A 13,757-nucleotide genomic window follows, 5' to 3' on the forward strand; every position below is an offset into this window, starting at 1 on the left:
GTGCCTGAACCGTACAGACAACTGAGGGCCAGGTGTGATGGTTCGCTACTGTAATCCCAGTATTTTGGGAGGTGGAGGTGGGAGGATTGAGGCCAGAAGTTCCAGACCAGCCTGGGCAATATAGCAAGACCGCATGACTACAAAAAATTTCAAAAGAAAATTTGACAGGAGTGGTGGCCTGTAGCCCCACATGTGCCTATAGTCCCAGCAACTGGGGAGGCTGCTTGAGCTCAGGAGTCCGAGGCTGCAGTGAGCTATGATTGTGCCACTGCAGTCCAGCCTGGGTGACAGAGTGAGACCTTGTCTCTTAAAAAATGAAAAAGAAAAGAAAAGAAATAAAAAGAAAGAAAAAGGAAGGAAGGAAGGAAACATCCTTTCCTTCTCCCACCCTATCCCATTTGGGCCACTTTCCTGCTGTTATTTCTTCCTTTTATTTTGCACATCCTGAGATTCTTCAATTACATTTTGTAGCAGGTATACATCTAAGTTAGAGGGAGGCAAACTCCAGCCCGAGGGCCGAGTGTGGCCCTCCATTTGTTCTTGTCAGTAAAGTTTTATTAGCATACAGCCATGCACGTTTGTCTGTTTACCCTCAATGGCTGCTTTGTGGCTACAAAGGCCACATGGAGTAGTTGTGTCTGAGATGGTGTGGCCTACAAAACCAAATGTATTTACCATCTGGCTTTTTGCAGAAAAAATGCTAATTCCTATGTAAGTCCATAGATTCTGGATGGTCGGGGTCTGAGTGGAAACCCCAGTTCCTGAACATCCCCAGAGAATGTCTCTCTAACCCCGCCCCCACCACACCCCGCTGTCCTTCCCTAGATGTGGACGAGTGCAGCCAGGTCCCCAAGCCGTGTACCTTCCTCTGCAAAAACACAAAGGGCAGTTTCCTGTGCAGCTGTCCCCGAGGTTACCTGCTGGAGGAGGATGGCAGGACCTGCAAAGGTGATGTCCTTTCAACTCACCCCCTCCCCTGCTGCTGCATGCACTCTAGGGCCCCACTCCTGTCCCCAAAGGGATACCCGAGACATGTGTCCTGCAGTCTCACCCCTTCCCATCTGCATGGAGTCAAGCACTGTCTCTGGGGTCTTTCTCCTATCACTCCTCTGCCTGGAGGTTGCAAGGGCAGCCTCTGGGAAGTCTCCCAAGCCCCCACTGAGCCCTGACCTGAGCCTGCTGGACCATCTGTGCTGCAGACCTGGACGAATGCACCTCTCGGCAGCACAACTGTCAGTTCCTCTGTGTCAACACCATCGGCGCCTTTACCTGCCACTGTCCCCCCGGCTTCACCCAGCGCCACCAGGCCTGCTTCGGTGAGTAACCCTTCCCCGTCACCAGGAGTTGGTGCACGACCCCAGCCTTAGGTCTTTTGTTCACCAAAAAGGTATCAAGTTGGCCAGGTGAAGTGGCTCATGCCTGTAATCCCAGCATTTTGGGAGGCCAAGGCAGGTGCATCATCTGAGGTCAGGAGTTGGAGACCAGCTTGGCCAACATGGTGAAACCCCGTCTCTAGTAAAAATACAAAAAATTAGGCAGGCATGGTGGTGGGCACGTGTAATCCTAGCTACTCAGGAGGCTGAGGCAGGAGAATCGCTTGAACCTGGGAGGCAGAGGTTGTAGTGAGCCAAGATCACGCCACTGCACTCCAGCCTGGGCAACAAGAATGAAACTCCATCTGAAAAAAGAAGTATCAAGCACTGGGCGTGTGCTAGAGATTGGGGACATGGGGGCAATCAGAACAAAATCATTGCTTTCTCAGCACTTCCTTCCTGGGGCATCTAGAACCTCCTTCTTTTCCTTTGGAAAAAGCGTGACTCTCTGGCCTTGGCTCATGACATCTTCCCTTCCCCCTGACAAGTCCCTACTGGCTCTGCCTTCCAGAGCCTCCCAAGAGTGCTCCTGAAATCCCAGGTCTCACATAGTCCCGAAAGGAAATCGGTTCAACAGCTAAATCCCCAAGAGCATCTGCTACCACCATTGTTTCTTAGTGTCTTGTGGCCCCCAGGGAACCCAATCTTCCCCAAAGGCAGAGCCTAGCCAAGGGTGGCCCCATTCATGCTCCCACTAGTCTACCCAGACAGTACCTACTCAGCAACTGCTGTGTACCAGGCAGTGCTCCAGACCAAACGGTGGCAAACTTCAGCCTGCCAGCCAAGCCTGGCCCCCTGCTTGCTTTTGTTAATAAAGTTTTATTGACACACAGCCAAGCCCACTTGCTTACAATTCCCTGCAGCTGCTTTTGCACTATATTGGCAGAGAAGAGTCTTGCGGCAGAGCCTGTTACAGAAACAGAAATGGTTTGTCGGGCCCTGTTATAGACCCTGGGGGTACAGCAACAAATATGAGAGGCAGGGCTCCTCCATCATGGAACTTTCCTTCTAGCACAGAATCAGACTAGAAGCAGACAGAACAAGAAATTAACAGAATGTTGTGCCTGGGTACGGTAGCTCACACCTGTAATCCCAGCACTTTGGGAGGCTGAGGCTGGCAGATCACTTGAGGTCAGGAGTTTGAGACCAGCCTGGCCAACATGACAAAACCTCATCCCCACTAAAAATGTAAAAATTAGCAGAGCGTGGTGGTGGCACCTGTAATCCCAGCTACTCGGAAGATGGAGGCAGGAGAGTCACTTCAACCTGGGAGGTGGAGGTTGCAGTGAGCCAAGATCGCGCCACTGCACTCCAGACTGGGCAACAGAGCTAGACTCTGTGTCTAAAAAAAAAAAAAAGTAAAGTTTTTACTGGATGTGTGAGCAGCTACATGGACCAGGCACATGCATCCCATGGGTACCATCCATGTAGCATGCTCACACGTGACTTCTTCTCTCACTAGAATAGAGTTTAAATTCTCAGCCAGGCAGGTGGTGGTGTGAGGCTTAACTTGACCAAGAGTCAACAAACTTTTTCTGTAAAGGGGCTGAGAGGAGTAAATATTTTCAGCTTTGTAGTTCATATGGTCTCTGTCACAGTGTTTGAACTCTGCCAAGATAGCATCAAAGAAGCCCAAAAGATATGTAAATGAATGACCATGTCTGTGTGCCAATAAAACTTTATTGGTACAACAGACAGTGGCTTGGATTTTGTCCCAAGGTGTTCTAGTTTGCTGATGACTAAACTATTAATAGAAGATCAAACTCACATGATCACAGTAGGCCAACCGGACACTTGGTTTGCTTTGCTAGATTTAAGGGAAAGAAATTTCTGGTGCTGTTGGACATTCTTTAATTTTTGAGATGGAGTCTTGTTCTGTTGCCCAGGCTGGAGTGCAGTGGCACAATCTCGGCTCACTGCAATCTCACCTCCCAGGTTCAAGCAATCCCCCTGCCTCAACCTCCCAAGTAGCCAGGACTACAGGTGTGCGCCACCATGCCTGGCTAATTTTTGTATTTTTTGTAGAGACAGGATTTTGCCATGTTGCTCAGGCTGGTCTTAAACTCCTGGGCTCAAGCAATCTGCCCACTCGGTCTTCCAAAGTGCTGGGATTGCAGGTGTAAGCCACAGCGCCAGGCTGTGTCAGACATTTCTTTCTGGCCTGAATCTAGAGCTATTCTCCATAGCCCCTCAAGTGACAGCTCAGGCAACTGCAGGAGCCACTCCTACTTAGAAGCTGCATGTGCCCATGTCAGTTGTTCCCAAGAGATATTCATTTTTTGTTTGTTTTTCGAGACAGAGTCTCACTCTGTCGCCCAGGCTGGAGTGCAGTGGCACGATCTCAGCTCACTGAAACCTCCACCTCCTGGGTTCAAACGATTCTCCCGCCCCAGCCTCCTGAGTAGCTGGGATACAGGCATGCAGCACCACATCCAGCTAATTTTTGTATTTTTAGTAGAGGCAAGGTTTCACCATGTTGGCCAGGCTGGTCTCGAACTCCCAGCCTCAGGCTATCCGCCTGCCTTAGCCTCCCAAAGTGCTGGGATTACAGGCATGAGCCACTGTGCCCGGCCCCAAGAGAGACTTTACATCTCCATAGATATATGCCTAGTGTCAAGAATCTCTGTACCCAAGAAAGCCAAAGCAGGATTTTCCATCAGGAATTTATTGTTCATTCCCCAAAATCCCAGTTCAAATGCTATATACCAGCCATGGGCTCCTACCATCGTAACAATGCTCTCTGGCAATCTGGCCATTTGAGTCAACTCAGGCTGCCATAATACACAGACTACAAGTGTGGGATTTAGCAAATTCAAATCCAAAAACTTGGCTGGGTGAAGTGGCTCACACCTGTAATCCCAGCACTTTGGGAGGCTGAGGCAGGACGATCTCTTGAGCCCGGGAGTTTGAGATTATCCTGGGCAACAGAGCAAGAGCTCATCTCTACAAAAAATTCTAAAAATTAGCCAGGCATGGTGGCGCACACCTGTGGTCTCCACTAGTCGGGAGGGGTAGGAGGGTCACTTGAGCCCAGGAGTTGGAGGCTGCGGTGAGCCATGATCATACCACTCCACTTCAGCCTGAGTGACAGAGCAAGATCCCATTTCTTACAAATAACAACAAAAAAAATTATAACTATGGACCTCTGTGCCTACCATTTCATTTTTAAAAGCTTATTCCAAGGAAATCATCACAGAAACAGACAAAGATTTACCTAGCCTTCATATTGTTTAAAATGGTGAAAAATTAGAAAAATCCTAGTGTCTTTTATTTGGCAGTTGGGCTGGGGGTGGTAGCTCAAGCCTGTAATCCCAGCACTTTCGAAGGCTGAGGTGGGTGGATCCCTTGAACCTAGGAGTTTGAGACCAGCCTGGGCAACATAGTGGACAATGTAGTCCCCACCAAAAATACAAAAAATAGCCAGGCATGGTCTTGTGCACCTGTAGTCCCAGCTACCCGGGAGACAGGTGGGAGGATCACCTGAGCCCAGGAGGTGGAGGTTGCAGTGAGCTGAGATCATGCCACTGCACTCCAGCCCAGGAGACAGAATGAAATCCTGTCTAAAAATAAGAAAACTGGCCAGGCATGGTGGCTCACGCCTATAATCCCAGCACTTGGAATCTGAGACAGGCGGATCATGAAGTCAGGAGTTTGAGACTAGCCTGACCAACATGGTGAAACCCCGTCTCTACTAAAAATAAAAATAAAAAAATTAGCTGGGCGTGGTGGCACATGCCTGTAATCCCAGTTACTCAGGAGACTGAGGCAGGAGAATCCCTTGAACCCAGGAGGAGGAGGTTGCAGTGAGCTGAGTTGGCGCCACTGCACTCCAGCCTGGGTGACAGAGCAAGACTCTGTCTCAAAACAAAAAAAAGAAAACTGACAATTGGTTAAATAAAGCAGAGCAAATCCACACCAAGTGAAGATGTGGTGACCATTTAAAATTACGTGAATAAGAATAGTAAGAAAAAAATATGTGCATGTGTGTATATATACATATTTATTCATATCTTTAAAAATATATATGTATATATTTTAAAATGGAATCTCGCTCTATCAGTCACCCAGACTGGAGTGTAGTGACACCATCTTGGCTAACTGCAACATCTACCTCCCAGGTTCAAGCAATTCTCCTGCCTCAGCCTCCCAAGTAGCTGGGACTACAGGCGTGTACCATCACACCTGCCTAAATTTTTATGTATTTTTAGTAGAGATGGGGTTTCACCATGTTGTCCAGGCTGGTCTCGAACTCCTGACCTCGGGTGATCCACCTGCCTCAGCCTCCCAAAATGCTGGGATTACAGGCGTGAGCCACTGCACCCACCCCCCTAAAATAGCAAGAATATTTAAAGACACAGAAAGATGTTTATAGACTACTCTATTTAAAACAATAGCTTACACACACACACACACACACACACACACACACACACACACACACCATACACTGGTAGCTTAAACTACAGGGATTGATTTTCCCTCAGTGCTGGAGGCTGGGCAGTTCAAGATCAATGTGGCAGCCTGGTTGGTTCTGTGAGGGCTTTCCTCTTGGTTTGCAGACAGCTGCCTTCTTGCTGTGTCCTCACTTGGACAGACCAAGCTTTCTGGTGTCTCTTCTTGTAAGGGCATTATTCCCATTATAAAAGCCCTACCCTCATGACGTTATCTAACCCTGATCACCTCCAAAGACCTCGTCTTCAAATGCCATCCCACTGGGGGTTAGGACTTCAACATAGGATTTTGGAGAGACACAAACATTCAGTCCATGGCACCGGCTGACCTCATACTATTGTCAGGTTTCCATGAGGACAAAGCTTACCAGGCAACCCAATGTCATTTTTTTCATGGGAGAAGGAAAAAAGGTTTTGTTAATCTTTTACTCTTTTACCGGGCACTGTCCAAAGCCCTTTACATGATTAGGTTAATCTAATTCTCTCTCACACATACACGAAAATGCAATGAGATAAACATTATCATCTCCATGTTAGAGCTGAGGAAATCGAGGCACAGAGAGGGTAAGTTGCCCAAGGATACACAGCTTTGAGGCGGTGGAGATGAGATCCTTTATGTGCAGGATCTCAAACATTGGCTTCTACTCTGTGAGTTGGGAACTGTTACAGATCTCATTTCACAGAGTGGGAAACAGGCACAGAGAGGGTGAGCGACTTGCCTGAAGCCACACAGTGATGGGACTGGCATTGTGTCACCTGATACAAGTTCCTTAACCAACTGGCAACCCTGCCTGATCTCTCTCCTCTGCAGACAATGACGAGTGCTCAGCCCAGCCTGGCCCATGTGGTGCCCGCGGGCACTGCCACAACACCCCAGGCAGCTTCCGCTGTGAATGCCACCAAGGCTTCACCCAGGACAGCTCAGGCCATGGCTGTGAAGGTACAGCCTAGCTTTGGCTGGGGTCTAGTGCTTGGGGGTGCTGGTCCTGAGAACCGCCTCATGAACCCTCTCTCCCTCTCTATGTCTCAGATGTGAATGAATGTGACGGGCCCCACCGCTGCCAGCACGGCTGTCAGAACCATCTGGGGGGCTACCGCTGCAGCTGCCCCCAGGGTTTCACCCAGCACTCCCAGTGGGCCCAGTGTGTGGGTGAGTGGAAGGGGCTGGGAACAAGCCGGGTCCCCCACCAGAATCTGCTCAGAGCAGGCGACTAACAGCCACCACCTTGCAAGATGTTGTGACAAGTACAATTATCTAAAGTTTGAACAGGCCAACCTAGAAGGCAGTGAGTTCCCCACTGCTGGGGAGTCAAGGGGCAGCAGCATGAGCATGGAAAAGTGTCTGAGTTCATTCCTTAGGGCATGGGGACCTAGAGGACTCAGTTGAGAAAGATTCTGAGACCTGAAGTCTGCAATTCTGTAATCACAGGGAAAGAGGGCTGTGATTGATTAGTGATGTCTGCCACGAGTGTGATTAGTGATGTCTGCTACAGATGCTGCAAGGGACAGTGGAGGTGTGCACGCTATATCATTGCCATAGTTGTTGCAGAGGCCTTTCATTTGAGGGGCTAGCCTTCTGCCCCCCAACCTTCCCCCATATTTTGGCTGCTCCATGACCTCCTAGCAGCCTGTTTCACTACTCTCTTCATTCCTCCCCTACAGTGCAGCTTTCACCCTCTACCATTTTCGGGCCCACTTGCTATCTCCTGAGACCTCTCCTCAGCCTCCATCCTCTACCTCTATTGCTCTGGGCAACACAGCCTGCCCCTCCTGGACACTGTCTCCTGTGGCCTCTGTTATGTGGCTGTCCCTGCTCTCCCACTGTCTCACAGGCACTGCCTTCTCTGTCCCCTCCTCCTGTCTCTCATGATGGGTCTTCAGTTAAGTTCTTCTCAGGCTTTCCACACTACACAACCCCCTCCCCTCCAGGCAAGGCGCTTGTCCCCTGGGGATCTTGGGGATCCTACCATCAGCCTTTGCTGGCAACTCCTCCTTCTCAACTTGTCTCCTCCTCCCTATACTGAGTCATTCATTCTTTCCCCATCTGTCTGCCAAGGACCTCCCTTGCACTAGAACCTGAGCTCAGATGCAGAAGTGAACTGAAAAACCATTTCTGCCTTGACTTGTTCAGCCAGCAGAGGAAACAGGGATTAATTAGACCCCTAATTAGGTTCTCAACAGGGGACCATTTTACCCCCCTATAGTACATTTTGAAGTGTCTGGGAGACATTTTTGATCATCACAGTTGGGACCCAGCCTGGTAGTTCACTCTTGTGGAACACTGAGGTAGAAGGATCATTTGAGGCCAGGAGTTCAAGACCAGCCTGGGCAACATACCAAGACTCCCATCTCTATAAAAAGTTAAAAGATTAGCCAGGCATGGTGGTGCACACCTGTAGTCCCAACTACTGATCCTCCTGAGTGAGGCTGGAGGATCACTTGAGCACAGGAGGTCAAGGCTGTAATGAGCTATGGTTGCACCACTGCACTCCAGCCTAGGCAACAGAGCGAGAACCCAACTCTAAACAGACAATTGGAGCCAGATGGGTGTTCCTGGCATCAAGTGGGTGGAGGCCAGTGATGCTGCTCAATGTCCCGCAGTGCAAGGATGGCCCACCCTAGAGAATGATCCAGCCCCAAATATCAATAGCACTGAGGGTGAGAAAGCTCATTCTAGATCATCCCACACTTTGGGGTTTAGGGGAAGTGTTGAGAGATGCTGTGGAGGAGAACCATAGGGTTTGGGGCCGTGGGGCTGTGGGGCCGATTTAATCTCAGGGCTCATTGCCAGCTTGCTGGAGGTTTTGACATTGGACTTGGACTCTGAACAGAGGGCATTCCAGGTGGAGGGCTCTGGGGGTGCAAAGGCTGCCCCGCCCCTACCTCTGTGTCCTCCCTCTCCTCCTCCTTTCCTCCCACAGATGAGAACGAGTGTGCCCTATTGCCCCCCACCTGCGGGAGCGCCTCCTGTCGCAACACTCTTGGTGGCTTCCACTGCGTCTGCCCCTCTGGCTTTGACTTTGATCAGGCTCTCGGGGGCTGCCAGGATGTGGATGAGTGTGCTGGACAGGGCGGCCCCTGTAGCTACAGCTGTGCCAACACGCCCGGTGGCTTCCTGTGTGGCTGTCCTCAAGGCTACTTCCGGGCTGGGCAAGGGTGAGAAGCTGGAGTGGGGCAGGCAGACTCCATGCCCTCCAAGCGTCCATGAACATGCGCGCGCGCACACACACACACGGGGCTTTGTGCATGCCAAGAATTTACCAGAAGAGTTCCTTTGGCCTGCGCATGCAGGCCTGTACCCACATATGCACAGAATCTTGGACACGCAGAGGTAGAGTGGCACCTGAATCTGTGCACACACAGGCTCACACCACTAACGTGTAGTTGTCCACATGGCACACACCTGTGCCAGCATTCCTGGACACCCTCATGCATTCACAGATCCCAGCATGCACACGTGCGTGTGTGCGCCCGCATGTGTATGCATGTCCCAGTGTGCACGCAGGCTCATGCATCCCTGGGGGCACTGTGCCATTGTTACATCCTGGTTTGCACAGGTGAGGAAGCACACATCAGGCTTCTGTGAGTGCTGACACTATACACAAACCCCCAGGCACACTCAGGGAGATTCGCACATTCCTCTGAGCACACAGGTGCCTGCATGAGTTATTCCCCACGTGAACACACAGGTTGGCACATGCACATGCCCCTGGGTATGCTCATGCCCATTTGTCCATCCCAGCCTGTGCCCGTCCTCTCCTGTGTTCACACCTGTGCCCAGGTGAACCAAGGGGCACACATGCACACCCTTACATGGTGCACACACTCATGCACACAGCCACACCAGCACACGCTCAGAGGCACATTTATGCGTGGGCATTTGCAGCATGACTCGGAATGGAGTGTGGGGGTGGAGCAGGGTTGGGGGAGGCCCCACCAGCCCACCCCTGAAACCCCTCCACCCTGCCCATTCTGGCCCAGGCACTGCATATCCGGCCTGGGCTTCAGCCCCGGACCCCAGGATGCCCCAGACAAAGAGGAGCTGCTCTCGTCTGAAGCCTGCTATGAATGCAAGATCAATGGCCTCTCCCCTCGGGACCGGCCACAACGCAGTGTCCCCAGGGACCACCAGGTGACATGGGTGCTGCACTGGGCGGGGGTGGCCAGGGAACGGGGTGAATGTGGGAAAGAGGCTGTGGACCTGACTTAGTCATGTCAGCCCCCCAAGAAGGAGCACCAGGCTCCACATCCCAGCATGTTCCCCGTGTCATGGGTGCCAGCTTGGGGCCTTCCTGTACTTTCTTGGCCCTGGGATTTTTCTTGGCAGGGGGGGTCTCTGGTGGACACATCCCCTGAGCACTGTACCTCACTCCTGGTGACGAGTCAGGCATCTTCCATACAGACCCTGGCTGGGCTCTGATGCTTTCCATGGGTCCTTTTTTTTTTTTTTTTTTTGAGATGAAGTCTCACTCTATCGCCTAGGCTGGAGTGCAGTGGCATGAGCTGGGCTCGCTGCAACTTCTGCCTCCTGTATTCAAGTGATTCTTGTGCCTCAGCCTCCCAAGTAGCTGGGATTACAGGCACCCACCACCACACCTGGCTAATTATTGTATTTTTAGTAGAGACGGGGTTTCACTGTGTCAGCCAGGATGGTCTTGATCTCCTGACCTCATGATCCACCTGCCTCAGCCTCCCAAAGTGCTGGGATTACCGGCATGAGCCACCTTGCCCGGCCTCCATGGGTCCCTTTTATGAAGGCACTTGGATGCTGGAGACGTTCCTGGGCCTCTCCAACCGTGCCTGCACCCTGGAGTCTGTCACTCCCTCACCTCCTGGTTGGTGAAGTCCTCCCTTTGGACCCCTTTGGGATTTACTTCCAGTGGGGGCCTCGGTCCCAGAGCTCTTCCCATCTTTTCTGTGCATCCCTCTGAGCTGTTCTCACAAACCCTTGGCCCAAGTTAAGCTCAAGCTCCTTCCCTGCCTGAGCCTTGGGGAGATGAGTCTTTTCTCTGGGGACCCCAGCAAAGGCTCCCCTTAGGAGCATCAGGGCCCCAACCTGACATACCCATTCAGCATCTGCCCTGGCCCCCTCCTGTGTCTGAGGTGCCCTTGGAGTTCCTGAACCTGCCTTGTCTCTAGGAATCTCAGGGATCTTCAACACACACTTAGAAGCCGTAGGCCAGGCCTATGGCTCCGTCCTTCCTGCCCCTTTAGGCCACACCCCATCAGGATGTGCAGAGAGGGCAGCCTTGCCACAGATGCCAGCTGCTTGCCCCTCAACTGGAGAGTCCCTGACTATGGGTCAGCCCTGCAGCCATCACCCAAGGGATCTGAAAGCCAAACATGTATTAAGCACCTGCTGTATGCAGGCATCGCTCAAAATGCTCTGTACTCACAGCCTCTCGATATTATGACAACCCTGGGAACGTACATGCCACTATTTTCCCCGTTTTACAGATGGAGGAACTGAGGCTCAGAGAGGTTAGGGCGCATTCCCAAGTTACAGAACTTGAAAGTGGTGGTGGCCGGGCACGGTGGCTCATGCCTGTAATCCCAGCACTTTGGGAAGCTGAGGCGGGAGGATCACCTGAGGTCAGAAGTTTGAAATCAGCCTGACCAATATGGTAAAACCCCATCTCTACTAAAATTACAAAAATTAGCTAGGCATGGTAGCATGCACCTGTAGTCCCAGCTACTTGGGAGTCTGAGGCAGGAGAATCGCTTGAACCCAGGAGGCGGAGGTTGCAGTGAGCCAAGATCACAGCACTGCACTCCGGCCTGGGCGACAGAGCAAGACTCCATGGCTCAGAGATTCCATGACCATGGCACATGGACTTCTCTTTACAAGCAGCCTTGGCATTCATGGCAAGCCATCGTGGGCCCCTCTGCCTTCTGAAGCTGTCAATTTACATTGTTTCCCAAACAGTTATAATTGAGCATAGAAACTACTACCCCAAGCTCACCCCAGCTGCAGACATTGAGGATGAATCCTCACTCCACAGATTTTACTGAATACCTACTGCATTCTGGGCACTGTAATGGAGCAACAGTAAACAACAACAATAAAAACACCTGCCCTCATGAGGTTTATATTCTAAAAGGGAGACACACAAGAAATCAATATGTAAAACATATCATATTTTGTAACACATGAAAAATATGATACATGATAAGTACTATGGGGAAAAACAAAGTCAGACATGAAATAGGGTTATTGGGCTTGAGAGGTTTTCTGTGTTAGATAAAATGTGAGTGTATTACTTTGTCCTTTTTCCCTCTAGTTATTTTTTTCCCCTTACTAGGAAAAACTGTGGATGTATATATTATCCCATAGTTACTGGTATTTTCTGTAAACTTCACAAGGGTGGAGCTGTGTCTGTAGGATTTACTATTGTATTGCCACCCCTTGGTACCAGTAAGAGTGAGTGGAGTGATTGCAAGGGCCCCAGGGCACAAGTAGATTAAGATAGAGAAGGGCTAATTTTTGTATTTTTAGTCAAGACGAGGTTTCTCCATGTTGGCCAGGCTGGTCTCAAACTCCTAGCCTCAAGTGATCTGCTCACCTCAGCCTCCCAAAGTGCTGGGATTACAGGTGTGAACCACCATGCCCGGCCAAGGCCAGGATTTCGAGGCCAGCCTGGGCAACAGAGTGAGACCTTCTCCACCTACAAAAAGTATAAATATTAGCCGGCCATGGTGACCTGTGCCCGTAGTCCCAGCTACTTGGGAGCCTGAGGTGGGGGCATTGCTTGAACCTAGGAGTTCAAAGCGGCATTGAGGTGTGATCACACCTCTGCACTCCAGCCTGGGTGACAGACAGACCGTCTCAAAAATAGGGCTGTGTTGTGCCTTTACCTGCAATACCCACTGATTGCCAGCAGGTGTCAGTAAGAGCAAAAGTCTGAACAGCATTCCATGGGATGAAGGCCTGAGATCTCCAGAACTGAGGGGATGGGGAACAGGAATAACCTTCACTTGAATGCAACAGCAAAACACTCCATTGGCATGTCAATGAGGCCAAGCCAACACAGCACTCCTCAAAGCAAAAGAGAAGAAAACACAGATGACCTTCTGTGGGATTGAATACGTCACCCAGCCCTGGGGTAGCCTGCCATTGAGGCTCGCTGTCTTATTCAGGGCCTTGTCCAGCTGCCAGGACCAGGAAGGCACTTCAGAGGAGCTTAAATAAAGAAGGGTTTGTCATTGGCACACAGGGAGCTCTCAAAGAGAGCCAGATGCAGGAAGCATAGCGGAAGCTATCAGGCGGCTCTTCTGTCTGGTTCTTTGCGCTCTCCTCTCCAGCCCTGCTTGGCATCCGTTTCTCTCACTGTCAGCTCTGGCATCCTTTTAGGGGCTGGCTTCTGCTGAAAGGCCCTTGTTCCTAACACCAGCCATCCTGGGACACCTCTGAGCAACCTTAGTGCTGTGGGGCCCAGTGTCATCGGAATGATCCCCTGGCTGCTGGGTCTCTGAGAGCAAATCTTTGATTCCCTTGGCCCAGGCTGGCAGGGGTCTGAGCAAGGTCCTTCAGCTGGGACTAGGGGTCTATCCCAGCCTCTCTCAGAAGCACCCCCAGCCTTATGCCACTGAGTCTACAGCTCACATTGATCGCTGGCCTTGTGGATGAAGAGCCAGACTTGAGATGCCAAGGGAAGCTCACATCCCGTGTTTTTCTCCACTTTATTTTTTATTGACTGATTTTGTGTGTGTGTGTGTGAGACAAGGTCTCACTCTGTCACCCAGGCTGGAGTGCAGTGGCGCCATCATAACTCACTGTGGCCTTGAACTCCTGGGCTCAAGCAATTCTCCCACTTCAATTCCCCGAGTAGCCGAGAACACAGGCACATGCACCACATGCCCTCCCAGCTAATTTTTGTATTTTTTGTAGAGTTGGGGTTCTCTATGTTGCCCAAGCTGGTCTCAAATTCCTGGG

The 13,757-nt window shown here is 51.0% G+C and overlaps 1 protein-coding gene across 1 annotated transcript in view; it reads left to right on the forward strand.

The window, feature by feature from the left end:
* FBN3 (fibrillin 3) overlaps positions 1 to 13,757 on the forward strand; it is an 88,374-nt gene that overhangs the window by 72,112 nt on the left and 2,505 nt on the right. The window contains exons 57-62 of the mRNA XM_064381962.1: positions 826 to 948; positions 1,200 to 1,316; positions 6,636 to 6,764; positions 6,855 to 6,974; positions 8,746 to 8,980; positions 9,806 to 9,956. Coding sequence (XP_064238032.1) covers positions 826 to 948; positions 1,200 to 1,316; positions 6,636 to 6,764; positions 6,855 to 6,974; positions 8,746 to 8,980; positions 9,806 to 9,956 — 875 coding nt within the window. The remainder of the gene's footprint in view (positions 1 to 825; positions 949 to 1,199; positions 1,317 to 6,635; positions 6,765 to 6,854; positions 6,975 to 8,745; positions 8,981 to 9,805; positions 9,957 to 13,757) is intronic.

This window comes from Aotus nancymaae, unplaced genomic scaffold (assembly GCF_030222135.1).
Source record: "Aotus nancymaae isolate 86718 unplaced genomic scaffold, 86718_ANA_hifiasm-v0.15.2.pri h1tg000028l, whole genome shotgun sequence".
Lineage (NCBI taxonomy): Eukaryota > Metazoa > Chordata > Mammalia > Primates > Aotidae > Aotus > Aotus nancymaae.